Consider the following 27721-nt stretch of genomic DNA (forward strand, 5'->3'; position numbering starts at 1 on the left):
TTGAGATGGGGATTTGTTTGGCAAGTTACAGACACTAAGTCCAGCAATGTTAACGCTATTCTTATGCCACGCTGACTGCTTCAGCAACACAGGTCAGTGTTTACTTATGAGACAAAAGGATCAAGCTACAAAGTGCACTACAAACATCAAATCCAAGTTCCAACTACCTGTGACCTTGGGCAACATGCGATCTCACTGCTGCAAACATTACAAGCGCACAGCTTCCCTGCTGTGATTAATCGGTCAATGAAGCAGGGATATCCTTAAAACCTGACCAGCTGGTGGCCCTTAAGGACTGGAGTTGGCTACCCCTGCACTAGAACAATACTAGTACAAATCACCGCAGGGAAGAGTTTACTGTGCGCTTGTAATGTTTGCAGCAGTGGGGTCGCAGGTTGCCCAAGGTCACAGGTAGTTGGAACTGATCTATGTCTACAGTTAATTCTCACACTGTGCAGCTACTCGGGGTCACCCGAGGACATCGCCAAACATGTCAGACTGAACATACGAGGCCCAGTGTGGATGCAGATGTTGGCCCCTGTGGAAAGATCACTTTATTAATAGTCTGCACGTCACATCTTATCTGGCTCCTGAATGAACTAAAAATTCCAAATAGTCCGTAACCTCTGTGTTGGGCTAAAGGTCGTGGGAAACAAAACACCTTCAATGCTAACGGCTGCTAAGCAATGTATTCCACAGCCATCTAGAACACAAAATGACACATTGTACTAAGAATCCCTGCTATTTAATGTGCACACCGTATGGGACCGTGCCGACAGATCACAGTCATTGCAACAAGTAGAGGAGTTCTCGGGATGTGGAACCTTTTAACCCCTTCAGAGCCAGAGGGTAGTGAAACATTGAAAAGGGGTTAAAAGTAGCAATCCCCCACAGAAGCCTGTAAGTCCTTGACCTTTTCGATAGAGATGCTATAGAGAATAGTACAGTGCTTAAAAGGTCACGTACATGAACCTCCAGACGCAGGAACTTTTGTGATGTAGCCTGGATCACAGAATTTTCAGAGTTTTAAAATGCTAATAAAATCAATCTAACCAAATGAACAGGGAATTAAACCACCAACAGAAGCGCGGGGCAACGCCTGGGGGGTGGGGGCGCGGGGCAACGCGTGCAGAGGCGCGGGCCAACGCCTGGGGGGGGGAGGGGACCGGGACAACGCCTGGGGGGGGGGGAGCGGGACAACGCCTGGGGGGGGGGGGGGGCGGGACAACGCCTGGGGGGGGGGGGGAGCGGGACAACGCCTGGGGGGGGGGGAGCGGGACAACGCCTGGGGGGGGGGAGCGGGACAACGCCTGGGGGGGGGGAGCGGGACAACGCCTGGGGGGGGGGGAGCGGGACAACGCCTGGGGGGGGGGGGAGCGGGACAACGCCTGGGGGGGGGAGCGGGACAACGCCTGGGGGGGGGGGGAGCGGGACAACGCCTGGGGGGGGGGGGGAGCGGGACAACGCCTGGGGGGGGGGGGGAGCGGGACAACGCCTGGGGGGGGGGGGGGAGCGGGACAACGCCTGGGGGGGGGGGGGAGCGGGACAACGCCTGGGGGGGGGGGGGGAGCGGGACAACGCCTGGGGGGGGGGGGGGAGCGGGACAACGCCTGGGGGGGGGGGGGAGCGGGACAACGCCTGGGGGGGGGGGGGAGCGGGACAACGCCTGGGGGGGGGGGAGCGGGACAACGCCTGGGGGGGGGGGGGAGCGGGACAACGCCTGGGGGGGGGGGAGCGGGACAACGCCTGGGGGGGGGGGGGAGCGGGACAACGCCTGGGGGGGGGGGAGCGGGACAACGCCTGGGGGGGGGGGGGAGCGGGACAACGCCTGGGGGGGGGGGGGAGCGGGACAACGCCTGGGGGGGGGGGGGAGCGGGACAACGCCTGGGGGGGGGGGGAGCGGGACAACGCCTGGGGGGGGGGAGCGGGACAACGCCTGGGGGGGGGGGGGAGCGGGACAACGCCTGGGGGGGGGGGGGAGCGGGACAACGCCTGGGGGGGGGGGGGGGAGCGGGACAACGCCTGGGGGGGGGGGGGGGGAGCGGGACAACGCCTGGGGGGGGGGGAGCGGGACAACGCCTGGGGGGGGGGAGCGGGACAACGCCTGGGGGGGGGGGAGCGGGACAACGCCTGGGGGGGGAGCGGGACAACGCCTGGGGGGGGAGCGGGACAACGCCTGGGGGGGGAGCGGGACAACGCCTGGGGGGGGGGGGGGAGCGGGACAACGCCTGGGGGGGGGGGGGGAGCGGGACAACGCCTGGGGGGGGGGGGGGGGAGCGGGACAACGCCTGGGGGGGGGAGCGGGACAACGCCTGGGGGGGGGGAGCGGGACAACGCCTGGGGGGGGGGGAGCGGGACAACGCCTGGGGGGGGAGCGGGACAACGCCTGGGGGGGGAGCGGGACAACGCCTGGGGGGGGAGCGGGACAACGCCTGGGGGGGGAGCGGGACAACGCCTGGGGGGGGGGGGGAGCGGGACAACGCCTGGGGGGGGGGGGAGCGGGACAACGCCTGGGGGGGGGGGGGGAGCGGGACAACGCCTGGGGGGGGGGGGGAGCGGGACAACGCCGGGGGGGGGGGAGCGGGACAACGCCTGGGGGGGGGAGCGGGACAACGCCTGGGGGGGGGGGAGCGGGACAACGCCTGGGGGGGGGGGAGCGGGACAACGCCTGGGGGGGGGGGGAGCGGGACAACGCCTGGGGGGAGGGGGAGTGGGACAACGCCTGGGGGGCGCAGGGCAACGCCTGGATGGGGGGCCGCGGGGCAACGCCTGGAAGGGTGGGGGCACGGGGCAACGCCTGGAGGGGGGGGGGAAAGGGGCAACGCCTGGAGGGGGGGGCACAGGGGCAACACCTGGAGGGGGGGGGGCACAGGGGCAACGCCTGGAGGGGGGGGGGCACAGGGGCAACGCCTGGAGGGGGGGGGGGCACAGGGGCAACGCCTGGAGGGGGGGGGCACAGGGGCAACGCCTGGAGGGGGGGGGGCACAGGGGCAATGCCTGGAGGGGGGGGCACAGGGGCAATGCCTGGAGGGGGGGGGCACAGGGGCAACGCCTGGAGGGGGGGGGCACAGGGGCAACGCCTGGAGGGGGGGGGGCACAGGGGCAACGCCTGGAGGGGGGGGGCACAGGGGCAACGCCTGGAGGGGGGGGGGCACAGGGGCAACGCCTGGAGGGGGGGGGCACAGGGGCAACGCCTGGAGGGGGGGCACAGGGGCAACGTCTGGGGGGGGGGGCACAGGGGCAACGCCTGGAGGGGGGGGGCACAGGGGCAACGCCTAGAGGGGGGGGGGCACAGGGGCAACGCATGGAGGGGGGGGGCACAGGGGCAACGCCTGGAGGGTGGGGGCACAGGGGCAACGCATGGAAGGGGGGGGGCACAGGGGCAACGCCTGGAGGGGGGGGCACAGGGGCAACGCCTGGAGGGGGGGGGCACAGGGGCAACGCCTGGAGGGGGGGGGCACAGGGGCAACACCTGGAGGGGGGGGGGCACAGGGGCAACGCATGGAGGGGGGGGGGCACAGGGGCAACGCCTGGAGGGGGGGGCACAGGGGCAACGCCTGGAGGGAGGGGGCACAGGGGCAACGCCTGGAAGGGGGGGCACAGGGGCAACGCCTGGAAGGGGGGGGCACAGGGGCAACGCCTGGAGGGGGGGGGCACAGGGGCAACGCCTGGAGGGGGGGGGCACAGGGGCAACGCCTGGAGGGGGGGGCACAGGGGCAACGCCTGGAGGGGGGGGGTGCAGGGCAACACCTGGAAGGGGGGGGCGCGGGGCAACGCCTGGAGGGGGGGGGGCGCGGGGCAACGCCTGGAGGGGGGGCGCGGGGCAACGCCTGGAGGGGGGGGGGTGCGGGGCAACGCCTGGGAGGGGGGGGCACAGGGGCAACGCCTGGGAGGGGGGGCACAGGGGCAACGCCTGGGAGGGGGGGCACAGGGGCAACGCCTGGGAGGGGGGGCACAGGGGCAACGCCTGGGAGGTGGGGCACAGGGGCAACGCCTGGGAGGGGGGGCACAGGGGCAACGCCTGGAGGGGGGGGGGAGATTAACACCTTGGTTGGGGGTACACGAAGAGGCGCGAGGCAATGTCTTTGGGAAGGGGAGCACGGCTACCTGCCCCAGTCACTGCTCTATTTACCCCACCCCCGTGGGTTTTGCCCCGGTACCTGGGTACTTTCCACCGCTGATCCGGGACAGCACACCACACACCCGCGCCGCCGCCATCTTGTCCGCTGTGACACTGACTGTCAGGGACTCAGGGCAGAACCCGCTGCCGCCGGGGGCTTTACTCCCTTACTGGGCTGCCTGCGTAGCGCCTGATAATCCTGTCGGGGGAGGGGGGATAACCCGCCTGGTTTGGGACAGGAATGAGTTGAGAAACCTGCTAATCACTGTTCTGCATTTAAATCCAACTAGGAAAGCGCAATTCCTGCTTGTACAGGGTGACTGAGCGCTGCGTTTTCTGGTCAGGCGCGCTGGGGTCAGCCCGAAGTGGGCGTGGCCGTTAAGGGGGGTCCTCGTGATGTGACAGACGGAAGAGCGCGCGGAGTGTGAGGTCACCGAGAGCGGACCGAGCCGCGAGACACAGCGCGAGGGAGTGTGAGGTAATAATACTGCCGGAGAGCGCGCTATACGGAGGGACCCGGGATACACGTTACTACTCTACACCGAGGTGCGGCTTATTACACAACTACACCACCAGTTAATATGTACACTGATACATAACTATACTGCGACACAGCAGCGGGGTGTGTAATGACACAACTACACAATGATACACACTTATAACACAACTCACATACTGAGGCGCATCCCTATACTGACAGCGAGGTATGTAATATACAACTACACAATGATACACTTATAACACAACTCACATACTGAGGCGCATCCCTATACTGACACAGCGAGGTGTGTAATATACAACTACACAATGATACACACTTATAACACAGCTCACATAATGAGGCACATCTTTGTACTGACACAGCAGTGAGGTGTGTAATGATACTTCACATATATTACTATACATAAACAGCCAGGCGTGCAATGGTACAGCTATTACACAACTGCAATGTGGTACGTAAGATGGACACAGCATGGTGCACAATGATACACCACTATACAACTAGTACACCCCTGTACTGACACACACGGCAATATACACAACTGCTATTCAGGACCACGAGAGCCGGGCAATGCGGAGCAATATACAACACGACACTGTTACACAACTAATATACAATACCTGGATGTATCACACTGTGTGCAGAAAGTACACACACATCGTAACACACCGCCACATAATCTACACATGTCACTTTGTGTATACATCAGTGTCTCTAATATTCAACATCACAATGCTACAACATGGCACACAAATTACACAACTTTAGATAGCTATAAAGTGGTTACACACACTTCCATGCAAGTATGCAAAACACTGCTAGACTGTAAATTATTACACATAATATAACATAAGTGCAGGAGAGACGGCTGTATGGGACTTGTTTACACACATGACGACTGTACAAAAGCAGTTTGAGGTACACAAAATGAGTACACTGCTACATAACACAACTACCACTATTTTGCTCTAAAATCAGAGACCACGAATGAGCCTGTGTTTATAAAGACATGAATTGTGTTAACTATATTTGCAGTGTTTTGAAATATTGTACCTGTAACAGCCACAATGTAAATCACAGCAGAGTGCAGTAACACAACACAGTGTATAACACACAGGATAAAAGTGAAATCTTGCTCAGACAAAACACTCCGTGCTTCATTACAACTTCACACAACGTATTGTGCAAGCAGCATATCCAACAGCTGCCAGTAACGCTCACTATAGAAACTATACAATCCTACAGATTAGTGTTTTACAGCAATCATCATTCAGCTCTCCAAGACCATCAACAATACTCCGGTACCTACACAAAGACCCCCAACACATCACATCTGATAAAAGAAAACACACATCAACAGGCTCCATGCATCACAACATCCCATAAGATAATGAGGCAAATGGCCCAGGCCGAGCACACTCCCCCGAGACACGCAATGCACCAGAACAGTTTGACCGTGTGACTTATCGACGCCTCGCCCACACGGGCTGCACAGAGACGCTCGACAATGCGCAGAACCTGCGACTTGGCCGGGCTCATCCAAACGCAACACAGCAAAATGCAGCACAAGAGACAGCACACAAGGTCCATGTCCCTACCACCTGACTGACACGGGGGGACCTGAGGTCCCGTCTGCTTGCGGTCTGTCCCCTGACTGACACGGGGTGGGGGTGTCCCGTCTGCTTGTGGTGTGTCCCCTGACTGACACGGGGTGGGGTGTCCCGTCTGCTTGCGTCTGTCCCCTGACTGACACGGGGTGGGGTGTCCCGTCTGCTTGCGTCTGTCCCCTGACTGACACGGGGTGGGTGTGTCCCGTCTGCTTGCGGTCTGTCCCCTGACTGACACGGGGTGGGGGTGTCCCGTCTGCTTGCGGTCTGTCCCCTGACTGACACAGGGTGGGGTGTCCCGTCTCTTTGTGATCTGTCCCCTGACTGACACGGGGTGGGGTGTCCCGTCTGTTTGTGGTCTGTCCCCTGAGTGACACGGGGTGGGGGTGTCCCGTCTGTTTGCGGTCTGTCCCCTGACTGACACGGGGTGGGGGTGTCCCGTCTGCTTGCGGTCTGTCCCCTGACTGACACGGGGTGGGGTGTCCCGTCTGCTTGCGTCTGTCCCCTGACTGACACGGGGTGGGTGTGTCCCGTCTGCTTGCGGTCTGTCCCCTGACTGACACGGGGTGGGGGTGTCCCGTCTGCTTGCGGTCTGTCCCCTGACTGACACGGGGTGGGGTGTCCCGTCTCTTTGTGATCTGTCCCCTGACTGACACGGGGTGGGGGTGTCCCGTCTGTTTGCGGTCTGTCCCCTGACTGACACGGGGTGGGGTGTCCCGTCTGCTTGCGTCTGTCCCCTGACTGACACGGGGTGGGGGTGTCCCGTCTGTTTGTGGTCTGTCCCCTGAGTGACACGGGGTGGGGGTGTCCCGTCTGTTTGCGGTCTGTCCCCTGACTGACACGGGGTGGGGTGTCCCGTCTGCTTGCGTCTGTCCCCTGACTGACACGGGGTGGGGTGTCCCGTCTGCTTGCGTCTGTCCCCTGACTGACACGGGGTGGGGTGTCCCGTCTCTTTGTGATCTGTCCCCTGACTGACACGGGGTGGGGGTGTCCCGTCTCTTTGTGGTCTGTCACCTGACTGACACGGGGTGGGGTGTCCCGTCTGCTTGCGTCTGTCACCTGACTGACACGGGGTGGGGTGTCCCGTCTGCTTGCGGTCTGTCCCCTGACTGACACGGGGTGGGGGTGTCCCGTCTGCTTGCGGTCTGTCCCCTGACTGACACGGGGTGGGGTGTCCCGTCTCTTTGTGATCTGTCCCCTGACTGACACGGGGTGGGGTGTCCCGTCTCTTTGCGGTCTGCCCCCTGACTGACACGGGGTGGGGGTGTCCCGTCTCTTTGCGGTCTGCCCCCTGACTGACACGGGGTGGGGGTGTCCCGTCTGCTTGCGGTCTGCCCCCTGACTGACACGGGGTGTGGGTGTCCCGTCTGCTTACGGTCTGCCCCCTGAGTGACACGGGGTGGGGGTGTCCCGTCTGCTTGCGGTGTGTCCCCTGACTGACACGGGGTGGGGTGTCCCGTCTGCTTGCGGTCTGTCCCCTGACTGACACGGGGTGGGTGTGTCCCGTCTGCTTGTGGTCTGTCCCCTGACTGACACGGGGTGGGGGTGTCCCGTCTGCTTGCGGTCTGTCCCCTGACTGACAAGGGGTGGGGTGTCCCGTCTGCTTGCGGTCTGTCCCCTGACTGACACGGGGTGGGTGTGTCCCGTCTGCTTGCGGTCTGCCCCCTGTCTGACACGGGGTGGGGTGTCCCGTCTGCTTGCGTCTGTCCCCTGACTGACAAGGGGTGGGGGTGTCCCGTCTGCTTGCAGTCTGCCCCCTGACTGACACGGGGTGGGGTGTCCCGTCTGCTTGCGTCTGTCCCCTGACTGACAAGGGGTGGGGGTGTCCCGTCTGCTTGCGGTCTGTCCCCTGACTGACACGGGGTGGGGTGTCCCGTCTGCTTGCGGTCTGCCCCCTGACTGACACGGGGTGGGGGTGTCCCGTCTCTTTGCGGTCTGTCACCTGACTGACACGGGGTGGGGTGTCCCGTCTCTTTGCGGTCTGCCCCCTGACTGACACGGGGTGGGGGTGTCCCGTCTCTTTGCGGTCTGCCCCCTGACTGACACGGGGTGAGGGTGTCCCGTCTGCTTGCGGTCTGTCACGTGACCGTTGGCTTGTGAGTGGCAGTTGGTTTGGAATGATGAAGTGTGGCATGTGGTGCGAGTTTGAGATTACCCCCGGGAGGGGGATATGGCAGTTGGATTATGGTGGGGAGCAGTTGGCCTGGCATTGGTTTGCTGGTATGTGTTGGGCCTGGTGGCGTGGGTATTTGGAGTGCATGAGGTGGAGACATTTGACTTATGATGGGTTTGGATGGGGGCAGATATTCCTTGGGAGGGGGGGATGGGAATCATACCTGTATTTGGGGAAAGATGGCGTGCTGCTTAGATTATCTATGTAGGGTGGTGGGGGGAGATGGTGAAAGATGTAACTGCCTGTGGGGATATTTGGGATATTTGTTCCTGTCTCAGTAAAAGGCAGGTTAGTGTTATTGGGGTACTGTGGTGGCATTTATTTATTAAATGTTTTACCAGGAAGTTAATACATTGAGTTACCTCTCGTTTTCCAGTATGTCCTGGGCGCAGACGGATACATGGTTACAAATACGTAGTTACATAAAGTGAGCAAGGCTATACAGTATATACAAGACATTGCATGCACAGAGAGATAATATATATTATAAGCGTATGTAGCAGTTACAGACCAGATAAAAATGTGACAGCTTTAGGCCGCGCTTATAGTGCCGGCGACGCGACGTCGCCCCAAAAACAAATATATTTCCGCCACGTGAGCTTATAGTAAGCGCGACGGCGACAATGTGCCGTCGCGAAAACTGGTAGCCGGCAAAATTTGATTTTTCAAGGACTGTCGCCTGGTGACAGCCCTTGAATCAATCAAATGTCAGGAAACCCGCGCCGCCGCTGCCCGGCGAAATATAACTTTCGCCTGTGGCCTTCGTGTCGCCATCGAGGGCACTATAGGCGCGGCCTTAGTTTTGAAAGAACTTTGACTGGTGGCGGCTGTGACAGTCTCCGGGAGATTGTTCCAGTTGTGAGGTGCACGGTAAGAGGAGGAGGAATGGACGGATACTTTGTTGTACCTTGGGACCATGAAGTCTTTTGGAGTCAGATCTCAGATGATAAGTGGGGCAGTTAGTCTGGTATCAGTGGGGCAGTTAGTCTGGTATCAGTGGGGCAGTTAGTCTGGTATCAGTGGGGCAGTTAGTCTGGTATCAGTGGGGCAGTTAGTCTGGTATCAGTGGGGCAGTTAGTCTGGTATCAGTGGGGCAGTTAGTCTGGTATCAGTGGGGCAGTTAGTCTGGTATCAGTGGGGCAGTTAGTCTGGTATCAGTGGGGCAGTTAGTCTGGTATCAGTGGGGCAGTTAGTCTGGTATCAGTGGGGCAGTTAGTCTGGTATCAGTGGGGCAGTTAGTCTGGTATCAGTGGGGCAGTTAGTTTGGTATCAGTGGGGCAGTTAGTCTGGTATCTGTTGGTTCAGGTTTGGAGCATTTAGTTTGGTATCAGTGGGCTTTTCTTGGTGAGTTGACCTTGATCTGTATATGGGAAGGGCACATTGACTGGCGGCTAAGCAGGTGGTTTTATCTGGGGCTGTAGAGGAGGTGCGGCTGCTTGTCCTTGAATAGGTCTTGTGACCTTGCCCATTGTCCTGCCAAATGAGCTGGGCAGAGAGGCAAATGTGCGCCTGGAATTGGGTGAGAGGTCACACAGCACAGCTGAGCAGGGAACAAAGTGGAGGAAAGGTCACAGTCACAAGAAGAGAACATGCAGCTACCAGATATGTAAGCTTGGGTTTATTAACCTGTTCAGTGCAAGAGATGAGCATTTTTCGTCAGGCACTCGTTATAGGCAGTTGTCTGTGGTTGATAAAGATTTAGTTTTTGTTATCAAGTTGTAAAATAGCTGCTGCCTGCCACAGTAGTCACAGGCCAAACTGACACGCCACCTCCCACTTATATGCGGCCTAATACTTTAATAAGCAAATGCAATACGGAAAACAAGAAGTAATCGGAAATGTTTCCTTTTTGAATTTGAGGGATCAGGCTGGTAAGATTTGCAATGTAAAGTTTCCAGATATAACTGGGTGGCCATTTTGGGTTAAAAAAAAAAGTTATATTATACCCTATGTTAATATTTATGTTGCTACTATTGCTTGCGGAGTTTAGCAATCTCTGGCGGAAAGCCTACGGAGGTGGTCTTCTTGCAGAGGTGTAATTTGCAGCAGCAATTAAAATCGGGGCTGCTCAATAACATGTGTGTGTTGTGTTTTTATTGTATTTTGTTCCTTTTCAGTTGCCCTTTCAAGCTAATTGTCCCACTCTTGTGAATTCTGTTCATGGCATTTTCCATCTGTGAGATATTGAGCTCTAACAAATGACCACCAGGAATTGCCTTAGGAAATAACAGAAGCCGTGGAAAGCGTATTAATAACTAGTTCATCTCTTGAGGTTTTTGTTAAAAAAAAAAAAAAAAGTTCAAAGGTAATTTTTGCCGAGCGATTGCAGCTTTAAATAGATGTTTGAAGACGGGGTGAGAATGTAATCTGCTGAAATGTCAACCAATGGGATACGACCCGTATTAGAAATATCTGGAAGTCTCTTAAGGAGTTAAGTGCGTTAGTGCAGATTAGGCTATAAAACACATGACAACTCCTATTCCAGTCAAAGTGCATTAGTGCAATAACACATGGAAACTCCTAGAGCAGGCCTGCACAACTCCAGTCCTCGAAGGCCGCAAACAGGACAGGTTTTCAGGATATCCCTACTTCAGCACAGCTGGCTCAATTAGTGGCTTGGTGAGAGATTCAAGAGACTGGACTGAAAGGGACATGTCTGATACAATAAGAAATACTGTATACATTTTCAGTATGTATATGGGTGATAATAAGATGGGTATCCCAGGGAAATGACCTTTCCGCATGTTGTGTGCCAAGAGATGGGTGGATGGATATGGAGAAGAGAAATATTATACTGTGATTGAACGTGCTGAGAAATGCAATGTTAGAAGGGGGCACTGACTTTATCATTAAGAAGCCATTGGCGGCCTTCGTTTGTGCTTTTGGCGTAGAATGAGCATTTGAGAAGCTTCACTGCTGAGACATTGCACATAATGCTTGTACTTTAATGCTAGATGTTATCTTTTTACCAAACTGGCTCTAATAACTTAAAACTTTACACTGGCACAAATTCACCTGTAGTAAACCAGAGGCATTTAAATAAGGTAAAAAAAGTGACAACGCTCAACTACATCTGTTTATCACACAGATTCTCTAAACTTGTAGTGTCTTAAAGGAGCAGAGCACGTGTTTACTTTAAAAAAAATGTTTTTGAATAGGTGGGAAGCAGGGGGTCTTGTAGCTGAACCACGTTAATCTCGGCCTGGGGACCCCCTGCTCCCTGAGATATTTACCTCCTTAGGGGGTGCCAGTAGCATCAATGCATGTTTGAAAAGTCACACGGGCTAATAGGAAACCGCAAGGGATGACATCACGGCTTCCAATTGGCCTATGGGACATTTTAAGCTGCCATTATATTGGTGTCACACAGCCCAACCACGGCTGCTACCTGCACCTCCAACGGAGGTCAGTATCTCGGGAAGCAGGGGGTCTCCGGAGCTGTTACCTGCACCCCCTACGGAGGTCAGTATCTCGGGAAGCAGGGGGTCCCCGGAGCTGTTCCCAGCACCCCCTACGGAGGTCAGTATCTCGGGAAGCAGGGGGTCCCCGGAGCTGCCACCTGCACCCCTACGGAGGTCAGTATCTCGGGAAGCAGGGGCTCCCCGGAGCTGAAATGAACGCGCTTCATCTCCGGAAACCACCTGGTTCAATCCTATTAAAAGGAAAGCCGGATTTCTACTTTAAACATGAAGGCTCGGGGTACAGACATGTAAATGTAACTCGCTTCCATCCTTTTCTCTTGGATATTCCTATAGCTTTTTGATTTAAGTAGCTTCTACTGCCAAGAGCCTACAACAAAAATGGCAGATAAATCACACATAGTTTCATCCAGTTGTGAGACAGGAAGCTCGAACAAGAACTGTACACATTGTTTAGTGTAACTCAGGTAAATAATCTCTGATTAAACATGCTTTCCTCTCTCGCATTTAGATTTCAAAATGGCTTTCATGTTGAGGCAAACCGTCCGAAGCCTCCCTGCGGCATCCAGATTCTGTAAGTTCTAGTTTGTCTTTTTCAGGCCTTTCTTCGTTTCTACTTGATCCTAAAGTTTCCCATCGGTCACGGCCGTTAATCAGTGCAGCGCCATGTGAATGAATGAGTAGTCTGGGAATCGCACTCCATTGGTCTTGTGAGTAACGCAATATATAACACCAGCGATTTGTGCAAGCCAGGCAGGCCGGTCACAGGACAGAGCACCTGTGGGCGATATTGGGGTTGATGACACACAATAAGTTCTTGTGATTGTTATACAGTGTTGTATTATGCAGTGTGTCGTTAAAGCTGCACACACCTCTTCTTAGTCTCTGTAACGTGGTTACAAGCAGTGTTCCCGTCTGTGATCCCAGTTTGCACAAAGTGATTGACAAGTGGTACTGCTGACATACCAGAGTCACCCACGTCAGGCTGCCACCACTTTGATTACATTCTTTGCATGCTGCATCTCTAAAATAAGCCACGGATCAGATGCTCCTCACAGTCACATATACATGCAGAGAGAGAGAGAGGTCTCCAGCTTCTCCATATTAAACTTGCATACTTTTATCCACGTGTAATGTCAAATAAGTGCGGTGAATCCATGTTTATCAGACAGCCGTGTCATGTTTCAGATTTCTATATGTTTCTTTTCCAGCTGCCCGATCCCTCAGCTGCACATCACATCTTCAATCTCCAGGTAATAGAAAAGTACAGTTGGGTGGTCAATACCCTATAAGTGCCCTGCATTAAAGTGTATACCTGCCCTGTGAGTGATATACGGGTTCAATTTAAATTTCCCTGCTTACTGATTAAAGCATACATTTATCTGCCATGCACACAGGCGTGCGTATTCTGTTACAGAACTGACCGTCTACACACAATTAAGGCAAATTATTGTGTGTGGTGTATCATTTCAGAAATCCACCTGGTGGATTATAATATGTCTAATATTTCAGAAATCCACCTGGTGGATTATATGTCTAATAAAGTAAACTACATTATTGTACTTGCCAATAATAACCTGTAGTGCGCAGCTCTCTGTAATAACACGTGGCGCCCAGCCACTGTACATGCCTAATGTGTAATGTGCGACGACGACGGATTTTTTTGTGTGTGTGTTTTTGCCTTTCCAGGTGTGCCAGCGAGCAGGGATTGCTAGGGCATGAGTTTCAAGGGGGGATTTTGTGGAGGAATTGTTGTCAGAATGGGCCTTGGTAGTTGGGGTCCGGAGTTGTCGGTTCCCCTAAACATGTACCCCGGTAATCATGTCTGATTCCTGGATACATGTAGACACATTGTCCTGGAAATATCTCCTCTTGAACGCTTCCGTGACTCACCGCTGGGGTTACCTGCTTCAGCATAGCCCAGAAAGCTAAATGTGGCAACGGGATGTAAAGTGTCCCTGTAACTATGAGGGGTCCCTAGGTTAAGGGGGATACCCAGTTAATGCCCATGTAGTCCAGAACCTGCCTTGGGGTTCATGGGCACTCAGATCTTAAGTATAAGGTTGTGAGGGGACTCTCAGAGTCCAGTCCAAGTCCCTTAGATAGTGTGAGGGAAATAAAGGCTAGAAGCTTTCTATTCTATTCCCCATACCAAGAGACTTAGGCAAGTATAATGGATACAAAGGAGAAAATACCACGCTCCAACCACTTTGATTAGCTGTTTCAGTATTTGTAGATATGTGCTACCAGGGTGATCAAATATATCCAGAGATAAATGAGTTGTGTTAAGAGACACACTTCCCATGTAGAAAAGACCCTTTTTGTGGTGCACAACAGACCTATCTAGTTATATAATATGTAGGTCTGGGGATACACAGCTGATAGGCGGTTAAAATAATTAAACTTTATTAATGTATCAAATAATAAATTTACACTTTAAAAAGTAAATCTGTAAACCATGTGCTGTTATAGATCTAGTGATGTAATTGCAAACCAGTTCTGACAGTGTTTAGTCATACTGGTACTGTAAAAATTCCCCTCTGATAGGCAGTACTGTCCTGACTTTATATAGATGGAGAAAGCTCCTAGATGTGGAGCTAATGAAACAGGAGCGGTAATGTGGGTGCTATTATAGGGGAAACCTAAAAATATCAAGTCAACTGTGGAATAAGTTATGTACATCCTGTTCGTTATCAGGTAGCACCCACATTACTGCTCCTGTTTCATTAGCTCCACATCTAGGAATAAGCCATGTTCATTATCAGGTCGCACTCACATCACTGCTCCTGTTCCTGTCTAGCTGTGCATCCCCAGACCTACATATTATATTACTAGATAGGTCTGTTGTGCACCACATATAGGGTCTTTTCTACATGGGAAGGGTTTCTCTTAACCCAACTCATTTATCTCTGGAAGTATAAAAGTATATTTTATTAACATTGGGTTTAATATGGTATGCACTGTATATGAGCTGGGACTTTCAGAACCGATGCCCACTTAGACTGTCAGGGCTTCCAAGTGGTGCCAGTAAGTCTTGTGGGCATCGGAGTTCAAAGTAGCCAACGATGCCAGAGGTGTGAGAGTTATTTGGGTAGCAGGGAAGGGCTCAAGTACCCAGGTCCTGGAAACAGAGGCAGTCGCGCGGGCTGCCATTTGTTGTGCCAGACCTGGAGGAGCCCGACCCAGCGGGTGGCATCTGAATAGTAAGGGACAGATGTGGCAAACTGGCGCATGTCCCTTGGCAGATTCAGATTCCCGCCTTACCCGGCTTTCTGTACCGGCTTCGCTCTGATTGGCTACTGAGAAAGTTCCCCATGTGCTGATTTGCTGTAGTATTTTTGTGAATGAACTCCAAAATACTATAAGAAACCTCTAGGCCAATCAGTTTAGAGACTCTTAAAGCCAGGACTGGCGAGCTTTTCAGAAGTGCTCTTGCGTGAATAGCAGACACCGGCTTCAGGAGTGTCTGGCTGGAAAATTTCTAAGTCCCACTTTTTGTGGCCAAGTTCTAATAATCGAACGTAGCGGTCGCGGCTGGAATTGCAAGCCCCCTGGTCAAAAGGAGTCCAAGTTCTCTGAAGAGAAGGGAGCCGTGGCGTGTGTAACTTCACGACGATTTGGGAACCAGAGGATTTCGGGCTAAGTCCCGGCCAGGGCAAAACTCTTACTGAGAGTTCCCTGCACCTGGAACAGTCTAGTGTTCAACCCCCAGGCCCATTTATTTCTTTATCTTGTTTTGCTCAATGCATGATCCTGGTAAAGGTGCACAATAAACCTGGTCTCCCGGGACACAGTGCTTGGTGAGTCCCGGCATAAGTGAACTATACATTCATTTTAAGGCCGATAAAAGTAGAATGAATAGTTCTGAGAACCCGTCTGTTTCCTGAGATTCCCAGTCTGTGGCGATATTGCCCGCAGCATCAATCTGTTTCATGAAGTTTTGCTCTTATTGTTTATGATGTAATAGGGTTTTATATGATTGATATTGTGTTACATTTTTGTAGGGCAGTCTGAATTAGCGGATCCATTAGAAATAGAAAAAATAAACAATTTATCGGTGTAATTTCTTAGTAAAATTCAATCCCTGTTAAAGGAGTATTTCTGGAAAAAAGTATTTTTAATATAGGGAAATGGCAGAAAGCTTGTTCATTTCAGCTCCCGGCACGCCCTGCCCCCAGGATACTTACTGGGGATACTTCCTGGTTGTTGAATGTTTCGGGGCACATGGGCCAATAAAGTCACAATGCATGATGTCACAGCTTCCTATTGGCTCTCGTGCCGCATGAAATTTGAACCGGCCAATTGCTTGCCCAGTCTGGGCTGCTACCGGCATGAGCTATGGAGGTATCTGGACAAGCACGGGGTCCCTGAGCTGAAATTAATGAGGTTCAGCTCCGAAGACCCCCTTCTTGCCTAGCTAAAAATAATACCAAATTAAAAGCACCTTTTTATGTAAGTATGGTTTTACATAATTGTAACTTTATGGAAAATGAAGGTTTTGCATTTCCCTGGATTCACGTATATCGGCTACTTCTGGTTGTGTTGCAACAATGGCTGAATAATTAAACCACAGTCTTACTACCACAAATACATGTTTTTTCAAAACTAAAGCGGTCTCACAATTTAATCTGGTCTGTAACTTACATACGCCTATAATATATATTATCTGTAACTGTGCATGCAGTGTGTTGTATATAATGTATACCCTGTTCACTTATGTAACTATTTATAACCCTGTATTATTTGTCATCATAACTCTGTGCCCAGGACATACTTGAAAACAAGCGGTAACTCGCAATTTATTACTGCCTGGTAAAACATTTTATAAATAAATTTGATAACGATTGTAAAAACTCCAACACATTTTGTTTGTCATGTAAATATTATATTATAAAAAAGAACACCCGTTGAAAATTCTTGTTTAAATTCTTTTTATTTTCTAAAAGGCCTTATTCGGCTTCATGTAACACATTGAACATGCCTGCAGCCTGGGCAGGTCTGCCCCTTATAATATAACCTGGTAGTACTTTACACTATTTGGTTATGTAACATTCCTCACTGGATACTCGCTCATAAAGTGTATGTCGGATCCACGTTTATTGCTGTATTTCTCCCTTTTATTGTAGCTATCCAGACCAAAAGTAAGAAGACCTTATCGAAGCCGGGAGTAAAGAATGTGGTGGTGGTTGAAGGCGTCCGCACCCCGTTTCTGATGTCGGGAACCGCGTAGGCACCTTTTCCTTACTCATGTTGCTCTTTTGTGTGCACTGAATGTCCCTGTAGAACATACAAACGCTATGCCAGTAGTGACACAACCAAACAAAAATACTACTGCACTGTAGATGTCTAGGAAAGAGAGGTGCCTCATTGTCAGTGTGTAATACTTGCTTTACATACAGGAAGGAAGGAAAGCTGTGAGTATATTTGCAGGTCTTCCTCCTGCTTCATGCATCCCGATTTCCAATGTCCTAAGATGGTTAACCTTTTCAGTTCCGAAAGTCCGTTGGAGCCGCCTGCCTGATCAGCCCCTGGGAAACCAGCATTTTCACATGATGAACCTCAATAGGGCCTCTGGCATAAGGGCACTGAAAAGGTTAAACCTGAATAAGATTCTAGTTAATGGGACATTTGAAACCAGTGCAAACATGCTTCCTAAAGATGTTTCCCTAGAGCTTGGAGCTGCTGCATTACACACTTTGTAGAACTCCGCTCACACAGCTGGGTTCTCATTGCGGACTGCTCCATTACTGACTCCGTGACTGACTGACTCCGTGACTGACTGACTCCGTGACTGACTGACTCCGTGACTGACTGACTCCGTGACTGACTGACGCCGTGACTGACTGGCTCCGTGACTGACTGGCTCCGTGACTGACTGGCTCCGTGACTGACTGGCTCCGTGACTGACTGGCTCCGTGACTGACTGGCTCCGTGACTGACTGGCTCCGTGACTGACTGGCTCCGCATTGTGAAGCTGCAGACTAGATCCAATTGGGTTATGGTGGATAAAAAAAAAGTGACAACAACCCTCTACAATGTAAGGTACATCCACAGACATGAGGGCACCTGCATTGTGATATATACAGGGGCGAGAAAACGTTTGTGAGCCCCTTGGGATATTCACGTATTTCAAACCTAAAATGTTATTAGATCTTAATCCAAGTTCCAATAATAAATAAAGATAACCTGATCAAACAAATGACCCAAAAACATGATTCTTTCAACATTTATTCACAAATGATTCAACATTCAATATCCACGTGTGAGAAAGTATGTGAACCTTTAGATTCAGTACCTGGTGGCGCCCTCTTGAGCAGCAATGACTTCAACTAAGCGTTTCCTGTAACTGCTGCTCGGTCTCACATCGGTTTTGAGGAATCCTGACCCAATCCTCCTTAAATACCTGCTTCAACTCGGACATTTGAGGGATTCTTTGCATGAACAATTCACTTCAGGTCCTACCACAACATTTCAAAGGGGTTTAGGTCCAGACTTTGATTAGGCCATTCTAAAACGTGGAATTTCTACTTCTGCAGCCATTCTTCTGTAGATCTGCTTGTATGTTTAGGAACGTTGTCTTGCTGCCTGACCCACTTTCGCTTCAGCTCACAGACGGATGGCCCGACATTCTTCTCTAGAATCTTCTGATACATTGCAGAATTTATGGTTGTGTCAATGATGGCAAGCTGTCCAGGTGCTGCGGCAGCAAAGTGGCCCCAAACCATCACACTCCCACCACCATGCTCGATGGTTGGGATGAGGTTCTTTTATTCGAACACGGTGTTTGGATTTTGCCAAACATAACGTTTCTCATTGAGGCCAAAAAGTTCTACCTTTGACTCGTCTAGCCACAGGACATTGTTCCAGAAGTCTTGTGGATCGTCTATGTGCTCTTTGGCGAAGTTCAGAAGGGCAGCATTGTTCTTTTTAGAGAGCAGTGGTTTCCTCCTGGCTATCTCTTCTTGTTCAGTCTTTTTCTAATAGTTGGGTAATGAACTCTCACATTAGCCAAGATGAGTGACCTGCAGACCCTTGGATGTTACTCTGGGACTTCCTGGATGATTTGCTGGTTTGTTCTTGGAGAGATTTTGGTAGGGTGACCGCTCCTGGGTAGAGTGACTGCGGTCTTGAACTTTCTCCATTTGTAGACTATCTGACAGTGGATTGGTGGAGCCCCAAATCCTTAGAAATGGTTTTGTAACCCTTTCTAGACTGATGATCATCAATAACTGCTTTTCTGAGGTCCTACGAGATTTACAATTTTTTTTATTTTGGATCGTTACATTGTTTCCTCACACCTGTATGATGAAGACCAAACTCACAAAGTTTCTGATCTTTATATAGGGTGGGGCCTCCTAAACTCAAACCTGAAGATCTACCTAACTATTTATACACCCGATTGTAATTATCCCCTTTTAATTTAGCTGATAACAGGGTTTCACTTTTGCATATATCCTGTCACTTAATTACTCATTGTTTGTCTGTCATACATCATTTTGTTTAAAAAGACATGGAATTGATTAATATAAATCCTATTGGATATGTAAGAAAAGACTGGTTTTGAGTCAAGAAGATTATCATGGAAAAACTATGGCATTTCCGTAATTATCACAAACTTTTTCTCGCCACTGTGTGTTCTCTCTGATGCCATCCCGAGCTGAGGTCTTCCCAAATGTATGTATTATATTATGACAGTGCAATAGTTTATCTATCTATTTTAAGTTATGGTGGGTGAAAAAGGCGACAAAAAACCTCCACCGTTAGCATATAGCCAATAAAGAATATCACTTGTGAGCACATTCACATGTCTTAGACAGGTCTGCAACCCTGCCTTTCAACCATTATCACCTCGCATACAGTGCTCCCACTGCAGCAAGGGATTCTGGGAAATTACATGCAAATGAGCACACAATGTGTCACCTTTTGCCTGGAATATCCATTCACATGGAGCCCATTTAAGCAAATGCATCGCCGTTCACACAGCTTTTAAACAGAGCATGGGACTAACAAAGCAAGTACAAACCACTCAGACATGTTTCAACCTTGATGGGTATCATAGGTGTGAGGTTGGTCTATACTTGCTTTGCAATATGTCTAGGCTGGGTAACTCTGGTACCCTGCACATATTAATGTAACCTGCACATATTAATGTAACTCTGGTAACCTGCACATATTAATGTAACCTGCAGATATTAATGTAACTCTGGTACCCTGCACATATTAATGTAACCTGCACATATTAATGTAACTCTGGTACCCTGCACATATTAATGTAACCTGCACATATTAATGTAACCTGCACATATTAATGTAACTCTGGTACCCTGCACATATTAATGTAACCTGCACATATTAATGTAACTCTGGTACCCTGCACATATTAATGTAACCTGCACATATTAATGTAACTCTGGTACCCTGCACATATTAATGTAACCTGCACATATTAATGTTACTCTGGTACCCTGCACATATTAATGTAACTCTGGTACCCTGCACATATTAATGTAACTCTGGTACCCTGCACATATTAATGTAACTCTGGTACCCTGCACATATTAATGTAACTCTGGTACCCTGCACATATTAATGTACCCTGCACATAGTAATGTAACTCTGGTACCCTGCACATATTAATGTACCCTGCACATATTAATGTACCATGCACATATTAATGTAACTCTGGTACCCTGCACATATTAATGTACCCTGCACATATTAATGTAACTCTGGTACCCTGCACATATTAATGTAACCTGCACATATTAATGTAACTCTGGTACCCTGCACATATTAATGTAACCTGCACATATTAATGTAACTCTGGTACCCTGCACATATTAATGTAACCTGCACATATTAATGTAACTCTGGTACCCTGCACATATTAATGTAACTCTGGTACCCTGCACATATTAATGTAACTCTGGTACCCTGCACATATTAATGTACCCTGCACATAGTAATGTAACTCTGGTACCCTGCACATATTAATGTACCCTGCACATATTAATGTAACTCTGGTACCCTGCACATATTAATGTACCCTGCACATATTAATGTAACTCTGGTACCCTGCACATATTAATGTAACCTGCACATATTAATGTAACTCTGGTACCCTGCACATATTAATGTAACCTGCACATATTAATGTAACTCTGGTACCCTGCACATATTAATGTAACCTGCACATATTAATGTAACTCTGGTACCCTGCACATATTAATGTAACCTGCACATATTAATGTAACTCTGGTACCCTGCACATATTAATGTAACCTGCACATATTAATGTAACTCTGGTACCCTGCACATATTAATGTAACTCTGGTACCCTGCACATATTAATGTAACCTGCACATATTAATGTAACTCTGGTACCCTGCACATATTAATGTAACCTGCACATATTAATGTAACTCTGGTACCCTGCACATATTAATGTAACCTGCAGATATTAATGTAACTCTGGTACCCTGCACATATTAATGTAACCTGCACATATTAATGTAACTCTGGTACCCTGCACATATTAATGTAACCTGCACATATTAATGTAACTCTGGTACCCTGCACATATTAATGTAACCTGCACATATTAATGTAACTCTGGTACCCTGCACATATTAATGTAACCTGCAGATATTAATGTAACTCTGGTACCCTGCACATATTAATGTAACCTGCACATATTAATGTAACTCTGGTACCCTGCACATATTAATGTAACCTGCAGATATTAATGTAACTCTGGTACCCTGCACATATTAATGTAACTCTGGTGCCCTGCACATATTAATGTAACTCTGGTGACCTCCTGTTTTTCTCCTGCTGCAGATACACCGATTTGATGCCTCATGACTTGGCCAGAACCGCACTGCAGTGAGTAATCCCCTCGTACCTGGAGAGAGAGGTTGTGAGTCTGGCACATGGTGTATTCACCACAATGATATCAATTGTACGATTACCCTGTCTTGTTTCAGATTAACGGATTGCACCTTTATCTGCTGTAACATCATTGTATCGGTTGATGTTTCCTTTTAATGCTTGCTCCCTTTTCTTGCTATATCACTTCAGAGATTAACCTCCAAATCTAACACAAAGTATTGTTCCTTAGCCTCGTGCCTAAAGTATATGGAAAGATTTGCAATGCAGGCCCCTCTTGTGAGGTAGTAAATAATGGCAATAAAAACATGTATATATTTTTTTATTAAGAAATGGTAATTTATTTTTTTAAGGAATTATTGATTCTGGACCATTCATCCTAAAGTATTGTTGCTTTTCATGGCTTCTCATGACTTTGCTTTCTCTGGACACTGTTACACTTTGGTTAGTAAGATTTCCCCCCTCCCCACTTTATTTACTAGGGCATTGCTGGACCGTACAAACATTCCCCGGGAAGTCGTGGATTACATTGTGTACGGCACCGTTATCCAGGAAGTTAAAACCAGCAATCTTGCCCGTGAGGTGAGGACCTAACTGACCTTGGGTCGGATGTCTTGACCTTGACTCTTCGGTGCTGCACGTGAAACCTTCAATGTTGTTCATCATAGAAGTATAGATCTTGGCTGCAAATGAGGCTCCCCTGTTCCACCTCTCTTCCTTGCACTAAACACTACGCCGTAGTTTTGTCTCTGTTCCTTGCTCTCATTCCTCCCCCCTATCTCGGCTTAAAAGCGCTTTCTGGCATCCACAAGTCTTCCAATGAAGAAGAATATTTCACATTTTCCCTGAGACTTTCTTTCTCTCTATAGTATGACCCCCTTGTTGTTCTTCTCCTTTTAAATTTTTTTTTTTTATTACCCTAAAAAAAAAAAGCTTCCTGGTCTCTAATCTGTATCCCATGCCATGATGTGTTCCTGGAGGATAGGAGGGGATCACAATAATATAACTTCACCCCGATTTTGAGTCCAACAGATGTAGCAAACCTTATTGTTTGCGTTTCCATGGTCGCGCGACTGCAACGGTCGCAGCCTGGAAGAATAACGCAGAAGCATGGGGCCCCCTCCGCAGCGCGATCGCGGCAGACACTGTCCCCAGCACCGCAGACTGTTGCTTTTTCGTCCGTGGCACGGGGGGGGAGGCACTAAGTTTTGTACATGTTTTTATAGAGACCCGTATGTTTACGTGTAATATGCAGACTTTTCTGGTGCTTTCGATGCTAGACAGAGCAGGAGTTAAAGTTTCAGTTAAATGTGGGTTGAATTAAATTCATGAAGTTACATAGAGATGAACCTCTGGCAGCTGGAAATCCTTTCTGTAGCGTTGCCCCATTCGGAAGAACGGACCCTCTCTCCCAAGCAGACGCGGCCTTTTTGTTTTTCCGTTCGGGGACAGTAAATCACATCTGTACGGATATCTTTGCTAACAAGCAGTGTTTTCTATCTGTTATCTAGGCTGCTCTTGGCGCTGGCTTCTCCGATAAAACTCCCTCCCACACAGTCACCATGGCGTGTATCTCTTCAAACCAGGCAATGACCACAGGTACGTCTGAATCCATGTGCAGAGGGGGAAGACCACGTGCTTTAGGGCCCTCTTAATGTGAGAAGAAACATCACCTGTATATGGCCGACATAAAGTATGGTGACGGCATCTCTGACCATCTTTACGTGGTCGTGGAAAGCCGACTTTCTGAATGAACACAATTCAGTAACTTCAGCTACAATTATACAACCTACATGCAGTTTGTTGTATCCCTAAGGCACTTCCATTCACTACCGCTATATGTGGTCAGCAATATGTGGATTACACCAAGATGATATAGTTCACTTTAAAATCCCTACAAAGTCTTCTCTTCATAGTGAGCTGAGCCCTAAAAAAGAAATAACTGTCTTAGTTTTGTGTTTCCCTGTTGTCTTCCAACACACAATGAGGTTTGTGTGGGGGAGATGCAAGGACTGCTGATGTTCTACATCAGGTGAGCCATAGACTTTGTAGTTGGGATCACAATTAAAGGTGAAGTGTTGCAAACAAATCCTTTGGGACAGTTTTTATTGAATTTTAGCAGTTGTTTCTGTTTTCTTTGTTACCTGGTGGAGGTAATCTGCTTTAATAAACTTTCTTACATTCCTTTTAAGAAATGTGTATTAAAGCAGCAGAACGTGTGTGTGTGTCTCAACCGCGTTAATTTTGGCTCCGGTGACACCCTGCCCCTCGAGATACTTGCTTCAGAAGCGGGTGCCGGTATCTCTTTGCAATTTAAATGTCCCACTTGGGCCAATAGGAAACCGCACGGGATGTCGTCCCGTGACGAGGGATATTTAAGCTGCCCTTGCGATAGCCCCACACACCCAGGCAAATATTTCAGGAACTAGGGGGTCCCTGCAGCTCAAATGAACGCGGTTCAGTTCCGAAGACCCAATGCTGCAGCTGCATGAACCTGAGATGTTTTTTTTGGCAGACATGAGGGTCTATAGGAGCACACCCCACCCTTTTCTGTAAGGAGTGCTACTTCTGATTGATTTAAAATGATCCCGTACTACTAAACCAATACCACCCCCCCCCCCCCCCCTTCCTATACACAGACACACACACACAATACCGCCACAGTACATACACAACAACACACTTACTTTGGTGGGGGAGGAGGTTTCTGGTGCCACACGGAAGTTGGGCTCGACATCTGGGCGTGTGTAACTTCTGGTGCAGACCGGCAGGGCAGAGAGGCCCGCCCAGGAGCTGGATGCAGGCTTCCAGTGCTGGCCGGGCCCGCGAGCTACTCGCTGGCAGCGAGCTACAAGTCGCTCACGATCGAGCGGTTGAAGACCCCTGATCTATAGTATGGGCCCTTGTAACATTCATCCAGCATCAATGAGACCGCACAGTAGGGAAGAATGGAAGACACAGGCACACACATTGAAAGTGAAGTTAGACACCCATGGTGTATACCTCCTTGTCCCAACCAAGACCAGACATCAGAGAGGTCCATTGTGTTCTTGCTGATCCCTTGTTTTCATTGTCCGCAGCGGTGGGTCTGATTGCGTCGGGTCAGTGTGACGTGGTAGTAGCCGGAGGGGTGGAATTCATGTCCGACATCCCGATTCGACACAGTAGGAAGATGAGAAAAACCCTGCTGGGCCTCAACAGAGCCAAGAGCTTGGGACAGAGGCTTTCTCTGGTTTCCAGGATCCGCCCAGACTACTTTGCCCCAGAGGTATGGCCTCATCCCAGCAGCTTTTATGGAAACCCCATGGGGCTGTATATTGTAAGCTCTTTTACCCAGATAATTTTCTTCGGAAAGTCCCTTTTCCCCCCCGGCTCTTCTCCCTACTTGTATTTGCACTGTCCCTCAGGTGACGAGCTGATTTGGAAAGTGCTGGCTATGTAAGTGTACATTAATAAGAATTTGTCACCAGGGCCGTGCCGTGTTCTAAAGGTATTGTCAGCAACATAGAAACTAGATTATTGCTAAAATCCTATTGATGGTAGACGGGGCAGTGCGTGACCGAGCGGGCGGGGGATCTCTGGAGAGCCCTGTTTGACGTTGCACGTTCTGTGTCTGATTGTTCCGTAGCTCCCAGCAGTCGCTGAGTTTTCCACCAGTGAGACCATGGGGCACTCTGCGGATAGGCTGGCGGCTGCGTTTGGCGTCTCTCGGGTGGAACAGGATGAATTCGCCCTGCGCTCTCACACCCTGGCCAAGAAAGCGCAGGATGCTGGGCTGCTTTCTGATGTCATCCCCTACAAAGTGCCAGGTGACACGGCTCTTCTTCACATTGCAGTTAGTGGGAATGGGCAGCGAGGTCTCCAGAGGCTGGTCAGATATTCTGGCGCGCTGGTATATTGTAGGCCTGGTTTATGCCACATTTATACTGGCGTTCTATCGCTGACAAAGATAAGGGAATGCTGCACACCAAGTAAAAAAGGAAACGCATACCGGGGCCCCTGGTCCAGGGAAAACCTGTGCAACATCCCAAGTATGGAGGGAAAAAGGCCAAACGGGGCACTACGGATTTAAATAAAGGGAATTTATTAGCCAAGTGATCGACGTTTCGGTCTATGTCGGCCTTTCTCAGGAGATAATGCCATTAACTCTTGGGTACATAGATAATGTGGTATTTTGGTGCATCACCACAGTAAGCTCGCCACAACATAAATCTCATTGAATGAATCCAGAATCCAGGAACAATAATATGATAGAAATGAACTTCCCAGGGTAAAAATAGGATGTAAAAATGCATGTCACTACGTCTCTCCCTACACCTTGAGAAAGTCCTGCGGGATGAAACGCGTTGGTGCGTGTTCCTATACTATTGCCAAGCTGATCATTAAAGGCTAATATATATTTTTTCCCATGTTTGGAGTTGCCCTTATTTTCGAATTTTGGATGCTGTGAGCTGTGCTCCTTTTCTCTTCTACCTATCTGCATTAACTCTTGGGAAAGGCAGAAACTTCGATCAATTGGCTAATAAATTCCCGTTATTTAAATCCGTAGTGCCCTGTTTGGCCTTCCTTCCCGTTATATCGCTAACCACATCACTGCTGTTTGGGGGTGCACTATTGGGCAGTATTTAATAGCCGTACAATAACAGTAGTTGATTAAGTTATCAGGCAGAATGCGGGAGCAAAGTACCGTTTCTGTGTACAGAACACACTCGTGTTGTCTGTAAGACATTAACATAAAGTCACTCCTCCTGACGGCGTATTCTGCAGCTTTATTGCAAAGCAGCGAAGCTGGACGTGCCGAGCCCGTGGCAGATTCATGCAATGTCTGCTTCTGTTTCCAGGTAAAGATACGGTTATTAAAGATAACGGAATCCGTCCCTCATCTATGGAACAATTGTCAAAGCTGAAACCTGCTTTTATCAAACCGTATGGGACAGTCACCGCCGCAAACTCCTCCTTCCTGGTATTATTTACTGTCTCGCTTATATATTATACGTTACGGGTTAAGGAGTACATGCATGTTTAGCGCTCTCAGCATCACAGAAGTGGCGGGTCGCTGGATTGGTAGATTTGCTGCATTTTCTGCATATTTTAATGTTTAGTTACACGCCAAATCAGTATGTGCACTAGGTGTGCAGAGTTTCAGTAACAACCTTATTGAACATGCAGCTGTATCTGGGAGACGATTGCAATGTTCCCCTTCATGTGTAGGCTGCTGTGCAGATCAGAAGGGTGCTAGGGTGGCAGCCCAGGGGTGGCTGCATGAATACATCTCAATGCATGCATTGGAAACCTTCTTGTGATGCAGGAACTGTTGTTTTGTTTCAGACGGACGGTGCCTCCGCAGTTCTAATTATGTCAGAGGAGAAGGCCCTGGCCATGGGATACAAACCCAAGGCATACCTGCGGTGAGAGAGCAGACACCATGTGATGTGTTCCTGCCACAGACTCCCAATGCTCACAGGCCCGGAACTAACGTCTGTTTCTCTCTCGCAGGGATTTTGTTTACGTGTCTCAAGATCCCAAGGATCAGCTTCTACTGGGGTATGTTTTATAGCCATGTGTTCTAGCTGCTGGGAGCATGTATAGCCAAGGTAAACGGATTAGTAGAGCAGCTGATCTGTGGAGATGGATGCAGTCGCCCTGATAAGGGAATTTGTAGATGCTGAGGGGGAATACGGCTGTCTATAAACAAGGGGGAAGAGCAGTTTGAGGAGACTAAAGGAGGCCACGTATGATGCAGATCACCCAGATCTCTCCTCCGCCTCCCAGCACACTACTGCCGGGCAGGGATTCCTCCTATAGCGTGCGTTTGATGCACTTATTGCATTATATTTCCCTACATTCTAATGTCTAATTAGTAAAGTGCCTGTACATTGTTGGCGTAATAGATAACAACGTATAAACCTATTTGACCCATCAGCGTTATTTGTAATTGTATATAGTGTGGGACATCGCTCTGCAATCCGTCTCTGACTATCCCTGCTCTTCCCTTCCTCCCTCCTTCACACC

At 49.9% G+C, this 27721-nt stretch overlaps 2 protein-coding genes across 4 annotated transcripts in view; one reads left to right on the top strand and one right to left on the bottom strand.

Moving 5' to 3' along the window:
• HADHA (hydroxyacyl-CoA dehydrogenase trifunctional multienzyme complex subunit alpha) overlaps window positions 1-4329 on the bottom strand; it is a 42113-nt gene extending 37784 nt beyond the window's left edge. The window contains exon 1 of the mRNA XM_075595346.1: window positions 4161-4329. Within this exon, the coding sequence (XP_075451461.1) occupies window positions 4161-4218 (58 nt within the window). The 5' untranslated portion in view covers window positions 4219-4329. The remainder of the gene's footprint in view (window positions 1-4160) is intronic.
• A 151-nt stretch (window positions 4330-4480) lies between these two features.
• Window positions 4481-27721, top strand: part of HADHB (hydroxyacyl-CoA dehydrogenase trifunctional multienzyme complex subunit beta) — a 32484-nt gene continuing 9243 nt past the window's right edge. The window contains exons 1-12 of one of the 3 annotated variants that reach the window (XM_075595348.1): window positions 4481-4598; window positions 12333-12395; window positions 13033-13074; window positions 16948-17047; window positions 21662-21706; window positions 22192-22291; window positions 23221-23308; window positions 24790-24977; window positions 25338-25518; window positions 26551-26672; window positions 27038-27117; window positions 27206-27253. In XM_075595348.1, coding sequence (XP_075451463.1) covers window positions 12341-12395; window positions 13033-13074; window positions 16948-17047; window positions 21662-21706; window positions 22192-22291; window positions 23221-23308; window positions 24790-24977; window positions 25338-25518; window positions 26551-26672; window positions 27038-27117; window positions 27206-27253 — 1049 coding nt within the window. In that variant the 5' untranslated portion in view covers window positions 4481-4598; window positions 12333-12340. Of the gene's footprint in view, window positions 4667-8334; window positions 8450-12332; window positions 12396-13032; window positions 13075-16947; window positions 17048-21661; window positions 21707-22191; window positions 22292-23220; window positions 23309-24789; window positions 24978-25337; window positions 25519-26550; window positions 26673-27037; window positions 27118-27205; window positions 27254-27721 lie in introns of those variants that run through there. The other 2 variants (XM_075595349.1, XM_075595347.1) reach the window with 2 other exon arrangements.

This window comes from Ascaphus truei, chromosome 4 (genome assembly GCF_040206685.1).
Source record: "Ascaphus truei isolate aAscTru1 chromosome 4, aAscTru1.hap1, whole genome shotgun sequence".
Classification (NCBI taxonomy): Eukaryota; Metazoa; Chordata; class Amphibia; order Anura; family Ascaphidae; genus Ascaphus; species Ascaphus truei.